The sequence below is a fragment of the Arachis stenosperma genome, chromosome 7 (genome assembly GCF_014773155.1).
Source record: "Arachis stenosperma cultivar V10309 chromosome 7, arast.V10309.gnm1.PFL2, whole genome shotgun sequence".
Taxonomy (NCBI): domain Eukaryota; kingdom Viridiplantae; phylum Streptophyta; class Magnoliopsida; order Fabales; family Fabaceae; genus Arachis; species Arachis stenosperma.
Window position 1 is genome coordinate 14,180,226 of NC_080383.1, and position 10,700 is coordinate 14,190,925.

Consider the following 10,700-nt stretch of genomic DNA (forward strand, 5'->3'; position numbering starts at 1 on the left):
TAAGACTAAAATAAAATTTTAAGGGGGACTAAATTGAAATTTACATATAATTTACATGTAAAAAATTAAAATTAGGGGGGCCATCGCCCCCCTTTCTCACCACCCGGCTCCGCCCCTGATTGTGTCTTGTATCTCCATTCGGCCTTTTTCTGTTAGCGTTTGCTATAGTACCCAATATCTAATTGACAAAAAGTTTATATAATTAATATTTAATTTAAAAATATAAAAATTAATAAATTTTAAATATAAAATAAATTAAAAAATTAGACATCAAATTAAAGACACTATAAAATGGGCCACAAAAAATTGTCATTGTTTTAGAAGCTCACACCTCACAATGTATTTTACATTTTACTACCTCTTTTTACCCCTAAAAAGGCACAAGACAACATCCACTGGATTCTATATATACCAACCATATCTGTTTTTATTAGATATTGATTGATATGTGAAAACAAGAAATTGCAAAGATGAAGCATTCTTTATTAAATTTATTCATGGAGACCTTTCCAGCAAAATGGAGACAGAAAATTCTACAAATTTAGTTTGTTAAAGTGCTTTTAGGTACGTACGTAGTGTCATTTTGTTCAGATGAGCAAGGATTGGAACAAAGAATTAGGTTAGCTCAAATTGTTTAAAAAACTGATTTTGACTTTGATTGTAAAAATTGAACTAAATTCAAATAAAGATATGACAAATTGTCCAATTCCCCAGCTACTTGCCTATTTTGCTTTTGGTATGCTTCTTAAATAGTAACATAATTTATTGACATTGTTTATGACTAACGATTTTCATGAATGGGAAACTTTATTTGGATATTTTTGCCGTCCCATAACGTCAATTGGGCAGCTTATGTTGTATTAGGAGGTGGTAGGGGATTAGGAATAATTGTGGCATCATGGGAAACTAGATTCCCCTTGTTCAAACATTGTTGTATTCGTACAACGTACAACTTTGCTGTTTAACTTATTTTCTACTGTAGATGAAAGTGGTTAGATGCAACCTATCAATTTCTTTAGAATGTGTAAAACTATAGGATTAAGGATTTTAAAAAATAACAAAATTTATATATAATACACAAAACGCTTTAAATTATTTAAAAGAATGAATATAAACTACTGATTAATTTTATCATGTATTACTCTCGTATCCCACCGCCACCATATTGAATTCCCTCGGTCATATATTTTAATATGAACTTATTTATTTATTTTCATAAATAGTGTATGTATGCATCGAATCTAATTTCTCATTTTACGTAATGAAATTTAAAATGATATTCTATTCCATAGCGTGGTGACTTTTAAATTCCTCGTCCGTGTTGTGTTTCCCCTTGCCCCCTACTCCCCCTTTTTCTATTCAAAATTCCACAAAAACTCTTTCCCTCTCTTTATCCATATAAAGACTCATTCATTTACCTTCTTAGTAGTATCTCAAATTCTATCACTAACATTTTCTAACTCTATCATAGCACCATTTTTATTATTCTCATCTTCCCAAAATGGTTGATTTAGAGTGGAAATCAAAGATGGCAAGGTCCAAAATCAACGTGCATGATCCCAAATCTCCAAAACTCGCCGTTTCAGACAAACCCGTCCTTCAGCCAAACCTACCCGCTTTGCAACTACCTCTTACACCAAACGACATCAAAACAGCGTCGTTTCCCCTTTGTGAAGCTTACGACAACTATCTCCGCCTCCCTCAGCTCCGAACACTCTGGGACTCAAACAACTTCCCAAACTGGGCCCATGAGCCCATCATGAAGCCCGCCCTCAACGGTCTCGAGATCACGTTCCGCTTCATCTCAACCGTTTTGTCGGACCCAAGGCCGTACGCGAACAAACGCGAGTGGGCCCGCAGGCTCGAGTCCTTGGCCAAGGCCCAGGTACAGCTCATCTCCACGCTCTGCAAAGACCAGGAAGAAAGCCCGGAGACATGTGGTGAAGTTCCGGTAAGGGACGTCAGCAGTAGCGGTTACAGAAGCTATAGCGAGGCTAGTTTGCTTCCAAGGCTCGCCACGTGGCACAGATCCAAAGATGTAGCTCAGAGGATCCTCGCCACCGTGGAAGCTGAGATGACGAGATGTTCGTACACTTTAGGCTTGGGCGAACCGAACCTCACCGGAAAACCGATCCTCCGTTACGACGCGGTTTGCATGCCAAACGAGCTTCACTCTCTCGAAACGACGCCATTTGACCACGTCGAGAACTTCGAGAATTTGAATCTCCACGCAACGCACCAGATTGTAGAGTCCTGGTCACGCGCCGCGCGCGTGCTGCTCGAGAGTGTTGCGGAGTCGGTCGAAGGAAGAAGGTTTGAGAAGGCGGCGAGGGAGTGCTACGCGGTGGAGCGGATCTGGAAGCTTCTATCGGAGATCGAGGACCTTCACTTATTGATGGATCCGAACGATTTCATGAAGCTGAAGAAGCAGATCGCGATTCGGGGTTTCGGCGATACGGCGGCGTTTTGCTTCCGATCGAAGGAGCTTGTGGAGGTGGCGAAGATTTGTAGGGAGATGAAGAGGATGATACCGGGGATATTGGAGGTGGAGGTTGATCCGAAGGGAGGGCCGGGTATGGTGGAGGCGGCGATGAGGATTTACGCGGAGAAGAAGGCGGAGGGTGTGGTTGAGGTGCTGCAAGCAATGCTGGGGATAGAGGCGGCGATGAAGAGATTCTTCTACGATTACAAGCAGGTTGTAGCGGCGGTGATGGGAAGCGCGGAGGCTGGCGGGAACCGAGTTGATTCAGGTGACTCGCTAAGTCAGATATTCTTGGAGCCAACGTATTTTCCGAGCCTCGATGCGGCAAAGACGTTCCTGGGATATTATTGGGATAATCACGAAAATACCCTTACTTGGCACTAATATTTGAATGACCCTATCAATTAAAAAAAATATATTTTTCCTTGTAAAATGGTTGTTGTAACAACCATCTCTCCTGTAAAATATTTAACTATTTTTTGGATTATTTACATTCACATGGTTCTTTGAGTTTTTTAATAGGAAAAAATATTTTTTAATTTTTAAAATTTGTCAAAAATTTAAAAATTATTCTTAAATTTTATTTTGATTTAATTTTATTCTAAACATTTGTTATTTGTATCTGTTCCATCCTAAGTACGCCGAGGTATATAACTTCCGGGTGGGCACTTGAATCCTAGGTCGAGATATACGTCGTTTCGGGGCAGCGTTGCGAATTAACCTTGGCCATTTGAAACACGGCGGGAGAGCACCTGTATAAAGCACTCCGACGCTCAAGTAAGTATGTGAGTTATAAAAGAATAAAGAATAATAAGTAAAAATGAGTTCTGTGACCTCTTTCTCCTGAGCTATTGGAGTTTGGTTTTATAGATGAATGTCGTGTTGTGCATTGCCTGTTTGTTCTAATATTAGGGGCTCAGATGGTGAGTTCCGTTGTTGTTAATAACGGCTAGGAAATAGTGTTTGACCTGTATGATTTCGGTCAAGTGGTTGCTTCAATTGAGTGTTGGCTTCCGGATTTTAAGGTCGGTTTCGATTCTGATCTCATCTCTGAGTTTATAGGGTACACATCATAGCCCCCAAGCTTGTCTGTCTCTGTGTCTTAAGTGGCAGGCAAGCTTTTTTTGTAATTTTTGTTTTGTTGATTGTTCGAAGTTGGGCTCTAGTTGTTGGACTTATCCTTATGGAAAAAGGTCAAGGGGAGTCAAAAGGTTTTCTTGCTTTGCTTGGCGCGCTGCGATTAATGCGCTTCTTATTCGTTTGGTTTTTCGAGGTTTGTAGCAGTTAAGTTTCGGTTTATCCACTAAGTTAGTGGGTTTGGTAATAGCATTTGATTTCTTGTTTTGGGACTGGTGCTTTGTTTCTTCATCTTCTGTCACTCATACCCTCGACTATGACTTCGAAAGGTTAGTTCTTCCGTCTGCACTCGTTCTTTGTTTTTGTTTTGTTATGGCGAGGGAGAAAGATAAGAAAACGGCTGTGGAGGAGAAGAAAAATAACCCATACCACTGGGTTCATGATGATGTGAAAACTCGATCGTCTTCATATGTTGATTCTGCGTCCTTGCATGAATTCGAGGGTTTGAAGATCGTGAAAGAAGGTTCTGGTATAGGTGTTGAGTTACTGCCTTGTTTGAGTGAGGATAGGGTATTTGAGAGGAGAGGGGATTGGGAGCATTTTTATATGTATACGCCTTACTTGTTGGAGTTAGGTGTTAAATTTCCCTTTTATGCTTTCGAATGTGACGTCCTTACTCAATTGAACTGTGCGCCATCTCAGCTACACCCTAATTCGTGGGTGTTTCTTCGTGCTTTTGAGTGTCTGATAGAATTCTTGTCTTTTCCTTGTTCCCTTTCTTTATTCTTCTCACTGTTTCAGTCTAAGGGGGTTAGGAGAGGGCAATGGGTGTATTTGAGTAGCTTTCCCGGTTGTTCTCTCTTCTTACTTTATAAATCTTCTTTCAAAAATTTTAAATCTTTGTTTGTGAAAGTCCGGTCGAAGGAGGCCGAGTACCCTTTTTATCTTGATGACGAGCTTATAGAGAGGTTTCCGTTGTATTGGTGTTCGGAACCTTGCCAAATCCTTGAGGCTATTGAGCGGAGCGTGGATGAGGAATGTTTGTTAGAATTTTTAATAAAGTGTTTTGCTGATGGTGTGTGTTTGTCTATACCCGAACTCCTTCGTTTACATGATGCTGGTGATAGTGAGGGTCTGAGGTCTTATATAGGTAATGATGTTGTTGTTTTCTTGTTATTTATTTTCTTTATTTATCTGACTGATGATCTTTGTGTAGGTGGGCGAGCTCCTTTGCTTGATCCTTCTAAATTTCAATCATTCTTAAAGAAGAAAAAGGAAAAAGATGCTCGTGTTTCTGGGGTTGTCAAGGAGGCTGGTGGGGAGGCTGCTCAATCCGCCGCTCAGCCTACTTCATCATTCAAGAGAAAAAGGGTGGAAACTGACCAGTCCCTTGAGGTTATTTCTGAGGGTGAGAAGGACGATGCTGGTAGCGGTAGATCTGTGTTTGATCGCCAGAGGTGGCTGCATGGGTTCATTCCTGGGACGAACACACACTCTTTGTGGAGTAATCAATTTCCCATTGCCGAGCTCTCAGATAGGGTTTCTCAATACCCTGGCGATATGCTCATGACTCGCCGTATTGGTATGGAGGGCATAGGAAAATTTATTCAGGTTAGTTTTTTGCGTTATGATCGGCTTTCTATCTTTTATTTCTGATTTCACCCTTGTTCATATTTTTCGTGTGCTTGTAGATCGTTGCCTCGCGTCTTATGTGTGTCGGCCGAACGACGGAACTGGTTGGGGCTGAGCATCAGGTCACTGCCGGGAGGGTCGCTGAACTAGAGAAGTTATTGAAGGAAAAGGATGTGGCTATAGAGAGAGTTCTGAAGGAGAGGGATGAGGTGGCCACTAAGATGAAGTCGTCTGAAGACGAAGTCACCCGTCTCAGAGACCAGATCCGACTTCTGCAATCTGAGATTAAGGATAGTGATTTGGCTAAAGGGCAGTTGACTTCCCGAGTTCATGAGTTAGAGGAGTTGGGGATGGAAATGTTTGCTTCAAGCTTTAACCGGGCTGTTAGTCAAATTGCAGCCTTGGCACTTGAGTTTGATTGTGCTCGGCTGGATGTGACAAAAAATCGTGATTGATGGAAAGCTGGTGGTAGATGGCACGGCGGAGGATCATGATGAGAACGTCCCACCTACCTGACATGTTTGTCTTCTTTAGACATATTTCATTTTTTGTTTGTAATTATAACTCTTGTTTTGCCGAGCTATGGTCGGTTTGATATTTTGTGAACACTTGGTTCTTGTTTTGACTTAAGTTATGTGTTGACCGTGGTTAGGTCACATTAATGATATGATTATTTTGACAGAATGGTATATTGAACGGTAGTGTAAGATAGGTGAATATTGAACAGTAGTGTAAGATAGGTGAACAAATAATTGGTTGCATTTGTTTGATTTAGGCGTCCGGCCTCATTAAAACCCTCCTTAGGTAAAAACCCATTTTGGGATAAAAAATCTCTAAGGGGGAAAAAGAGTGCCTTCATTCGCATAATATACAACTTTATGATCTGTACAACTTTAGTGAAGAAATGTTTCAATTCCCTGAAATTGGACTGTCCTGTAATGTTTGTAGTTGGTAAGCCCCCATTCCGAGCACTTTGGACACCCGGAACGATCCCTCCCAGTTTGCTGCGAGCTTTCCATGTGAAATTGGTCGTCTGGCTTCTTCTGTTCGTCTGAGGACTAGGTCGCCTTCCTCGAATGTCTTTGGCACCACTTTCTTATTATGCCTTCTTTCTGTCAGTTGTTTCCGGGCTCTTTGTTTGATGGGGGCTATTTCCTTGTCCTCTTTTGCGAGGTCAGGCTCGGCGTTTCTTGCGTTTGTATTATGTAGTTCGTCATATAGTTCAGCTCTTAATGTGGGGATGCCGACTTCTACCGGGATTAGTGCCTCCGAGCCATAGACTAGTTTGAAAGGTGTCTCGCCCGTGGTGGTTTGTACTGTGGTGTTGTAGCTCCATAATACTTCTGGAATTAGCTCCGCCCATTCTCCCTTTGCATTATCGAGTTTTTTCTTTAGTGCCTACAGTATAACTCGGTTAGCAGACTCGGCTTGCCCATTTGTTTGTGGGTGTTCGACCGAGCTAAAATGATGCTGTATATTAAAGTTATTTAGAAATGAACCGAGCTTATTATCTGTGAATTGCCTACCATTGTCTGATATTATTTCCTTTGGTATTCCAAATCGACATATGATATTTTTCCAAATGAAAGATCGTACCTTTTCGGCCGTTATTCTCGCCAATGGCTGTGCCTCTATCCATTTGGAGAAATAGTCTATTGATACTAGGAGAAATTTTACCTGGCCTGATGCTATTGGAAATGGGCCGAGTATGTCGAGCCCCCATCTGTGAAAAGGCCAGCTTACCTCCATGCTGTGTAATACTTCGGCCGGCTTTGTAGAGATGGCGGCATGCTTCTGGCATTTGTCACATGTTTTGACTTTCGTTATGCAATCTCTTTTCATGGTCGGCCAATAATATCCTGTTCGGACGATCTTTGCGGCAAGAGCTCATCCTCCGATGTGGTTTCCACATACGTCCTCATAAACTTTGTCCATTACTTCTTTTGCCTCTTCTTCATTTAGGCATTTTAGCAATGGTTGTGAGAAACCATGCCTATATAGTTCTTCTGTTATGTTTGTGCAGAGACTTGCTTTTCGTCTGAAGTGTTGTGGGTTGAGCTCATCTCTGGGTATGATACCTGCATTGATGTACTCAAGGAAAGGTGTTCTCCAGTCGCGGAGGTGGTTAATGTTTGTTATAGATAATAGTTCAATGCTGGGTTTTTTAAGTGTGAGTTGTGATAATGCCGATGTTTGTGTGTCTGGCCTAGTGGCGGCAAGTTTGGATAATATGTCTGCCCTAACATTTTTTTCTCTATGCACATGTAGAATAATGAACGAACTGAACTTTGAAATGAGATCCTTTGCTATGAGCCAATATCACTCTAGCAAGGGATCTTTTACCTGAAACTCTCCTCGGATTTGTTGAACCACCAAGAGGGAATCACAAAAAGCTGTCAGGCTTTGTACTTGGAGGCTCAGGGCGAGCTTGAGTCCTGCTATGAGGGCCTCATATTTGGCCTGATTGTTGCTTGCCAGGAAGTGAAACTGAAGGGACTGCTCGGCCACCACTTTGTCCCCTTCTTTCAGGATTATCCCTGCTCCGCTTCCTCCTTGGCTGGATGCCCCATCAATGTGTAACTCCCAATGTTTATTGTTCTCGTCCGGGGTTAGTTCTAAGATGAAGTCTGCGAGGACCTGTGCTTTCAATGCTGACCTTGGTTGAAATTGGATATCGAATTCCGAGAGCTCGATAGACAATTTGGTCAGACGTCCAGCCAGTTTTGGTTTTGTCAGTATTTGTCTTAATGGTTGGTTCGTCCGCACTATTACTGTGTGGCTCTGGAAGTAGTGTCTGAGTCTTCTTGCTGTTGTCACAAGTGTTAATGCTAGTTGTTCTATCTTCGGATACCTTTGTTCTGCTGATTGCATGACTCTATTGACGAAGTATACCGGTTGTTGTGTTTTTTCTGTCTCAATAACTAAAACTGAGCTTATAGAATGGTTAGAAATTGATAAGTACAAATATAAAGGTTTACCGACTTCTGGTCTTTACAGCACTGGTGGTGACGACAAAATTGTTTTGAGCTTGGCGAACGCTTTCTCGCATTCCTCTGTCCGTTGGAACTTTTTATTCTTTGTTATTGCTTGGAAAAAGTGGTATGATCGGCTTGATGCTGATGGTAGGAACCGGGATAGCGCTGCTACTTTTCCTTCCAATTGTTGTACTTCTTTTATTGTTTTAGGGCTCGTCATATTAAGTATTGCTTCGTATTTTTCAGGATTCGCTTTGATTCCTTGTGAAGTTAGCATAAATCCGAGGAATTTGCCTCCTTGCACCCTAAAAGCATATTTTTCTGGGTTGAGTCTCATCTTGTATGCTCTTATATGTGCAAATATCTCTTTTAGGTCTTCGTAGTGTGATTTTTCCTGGGTGGTCTTGGCGACTATATCGTCGACATAGATCTCCATGTTACGACCTATTTGGTGATGGAATACTTTGTCCATCAGCCGTTGATAAGTTGCGCCTGCATTCTTTAGACCAAATGGCATTACTCTATAACAAAAATTTCCATGTTCAGTTATAAATGCTATTTTGCTTTGGTCTTCTGGATGCATGAGTATCTGGTTGTAGCCAGAGTATGCATCCATGAAGCTCAAGCTTTTGAAACCTGATGCATTGTCTACAAGTTTATCAATGCAGGGTAAAGGATAGGCATCCTTGGGGCATGCCTTATTTAAATCTGTAAAGTCGACATACATGCGCCATTTACCTGAGCTTTTCCTTACCATTACCACGTTCGAGAGCCATGTGGTGAATCTGATTTCTTTGATGAAATTGGCTTTAAGAAGTTTTTTGGTTTCTTTTAGTGCTGCCTTTGATTTTTTTGCTCCGAGATTCCTCTTCTTCTGAGCTACAGGTCGGCTTGTTCTGTCGGTGGCGAGTTTATGGCAGATGATGTTTGGATCTATTCCTGGCATGTCTGCCGGAGTCCAAGCGAATAGATCGGCGTTGTCTTGTGATACTTTTATGAGCTCGGACCTTTCTTTTCCTTGTAAGGCTTGACCGATGTATGTTGCTTGTTCTGGCTTGGCAGTCAATGAAACTTTCTGAAGTTCATCCGTTGGTTGAGGTCTTTCGTCAGTGTCCATTCGGGGATCAAGCTCGGCCAGGGTTAGGACTTCGTTTTGACTGTGGATCGCTTTGACTTCTTGTTGATGCTTTTCTTTTCTCTCTGACTTCTTCAGGCTTGCGTTGTAGCACTGCCGAGCTTGTTGGTGATCCGAGTGGAGCGTTGCTATCCTTCCGTCCTGTGCTTGAAATTTAACACATAGATGAAAGGTGGACACTACTGCCCTGAACATGTTCAGAGCAGGTCTTCTGAGAATAATATTGTAAGGACTTGGGCAATCAACTACCAGGTATTGTAAGTCAATAGTTTTTTATAATGAGTCTTCTCCTATAATCTTCTTTAGCCATATATATCCTTTGATGGGGACCCTTTCTCCAGAGAAACCTACTAGTTCTCTGGATGAGGGTTGTATAAGTTTTTCAGATAATTTCATTTCTAGAAAAGTGGAATAGAAAAGTACATCTGCACTGCTACCTGGGTCTAAAAGGACTTTTCTTACCAATAACTCACCTGTTTGGATAGAGATTACCACTGGGTCATCTAGGTTTGGTGCTACCGAGCATATGTTTGTCTGGCTGAAGGTGATTTGGAGGTCAGACTTGTCTTTATTTTGTGGCGTTGTTCCTTCGATTGCCAACATTGCGCGGTAGCTTCTTTTTCTTGCTGAGGTTGTTGTACCTCCGCTGGCAAACCCTCCGGAAATGCAATTTATAATGCCTTTTGGTGGTGCATTATTTGACCATTTATTGTCCTCCTTGCTTCCTGAGGTCTGTTGGCATTCTTCTCTGTCTCGGTTGTTTTTTTTTATGTTTTCTTCTTTCAATATATTTGTCCAGAAGGCCTTGCCAAGCTAATCTTTCTAGTAGATCTTTAGCTATGACGCACTCATCGGTTGTATGTCCGTACTTCTGATGGAAAGCGCAGTGTTTACTTCTGTCGATGAATCGTTGGTCTTGATAGCTTCCTGCTCTTGCCGGAGGTTTTATAATTTTGGCATTGAGTATTTCTTTGATTATCTCTCCCTCTTTGTGTTGAACCTGGTGTAACTGTCAAACTTTGGTGTGAGCTTAAAGGGTTTCCTGGAGTCTTTGTGGTCGGCCGACCTTATTGTTCGGCTTTCCTCCCTTCTGGGTTGCCTTCTTTCTGCTTTTTTGGCTTCATAGAGTTCCTCGATCTCCATTTGTCCAGCCGCTCTTTCTCGAAATTCTTCTAATATTTTCGGTTTTATTACCGCGATTGTTTCTCTAAACTTCCCGGGTTTGAAACCGGCCTTGAGGGCGTGTAGGTGGACAGTAGGGTCCAAGTCTGGTATCTCCATAGTGGCCTCTGTGAATCTCGTTATATAGTCTTTTAAGCTTTCTTGTGGACCCTGGCGGATGGTTCCTAGGTAGTCTGATCTGTGCACATATATCTGTGCTGCCGCGAAGTAGTCGATG

General features: G+C 41.9%; 2 protein-coding genes across 3 annotated transcripts; both read left to right on the forward strand.

The window, feature by feature from the left end:
• The first annotated feature begins 1,329 nt into the window (after window positions 1-1,329).
• On the forward strand, window positions 1,330-2,969 carry LOC130941774 (nematode resistance protein-like HSPRO2). Its single transcript, XM_057870365.1, has one exon. The coding sequence runs from the start codon at window positions 1,502-1,504 to the stop codon at window positions 2,864-2,866; it is 1,365 nt and encodes a 454-aa protein (XP_057726348.1). The 5' UTR covers window positions 1,330-1,501; the 3' UTR covers window positions 2,867-2,969.
• Window positions 2,970-3,202: 233 nt separating this feature from the next.
• On the forward strand, window positions 3,203-5,828 carry LOC130941773 (uncharacterized). Of its 2 annotated transcripts, XM_057870364.1 has the most exons (3): window positions 3,203-4,709; window positions 4,776-5,170; window positions 5,251-5,828. In XM_057870364.1, exons 1-3 carry the CDS (start codon window positions 3,932-3,934, stop codon window positions 5,644-5,646), a joined length of 1,569 nt encoding a protein of 522 aa, XP_057726347.1. In that variant the 5' UTR covers window positions 3,203-3,931; the 3' UTR covers window positions 5,647-5,828. The 2 variants fall into 2 exon arrangements, with proteins under 2 accessions (XP_057726347.1, XP_057726346.1); XM_057870363.1 differs by having other exon boundaries at window positions 3,203-5,170.
• The last annotated feature ends 4,872 nt before the right edge of the window (window positions 5,829-10,700 follow it).

Bases quoted from the DNA above. Each gene is read 5' to 3' on its own strand.
- LOC130941774 (XM_057870365.1), top strand. From the start codon at position 1,502: ATGGTTGATTTAGAGTGGAAATCAAAGATGGCAAGGTCCAAAATCAAC.
- LOC130941773 (XM_057870363.1), top strand. From the start codon at position 3,932: ATGGCGAGGGAGAAAGATAAGAAAACGGCTGTGGAGGAGAAGAAAAAT. The intron at 5,171-5,250 runs GTTAGTTTTTTG...GTGTGCTTGTAG, and splicing joins GCATAGGAAAATTTATTCAG to ATCGTTGCCTCGCGTCTTAT.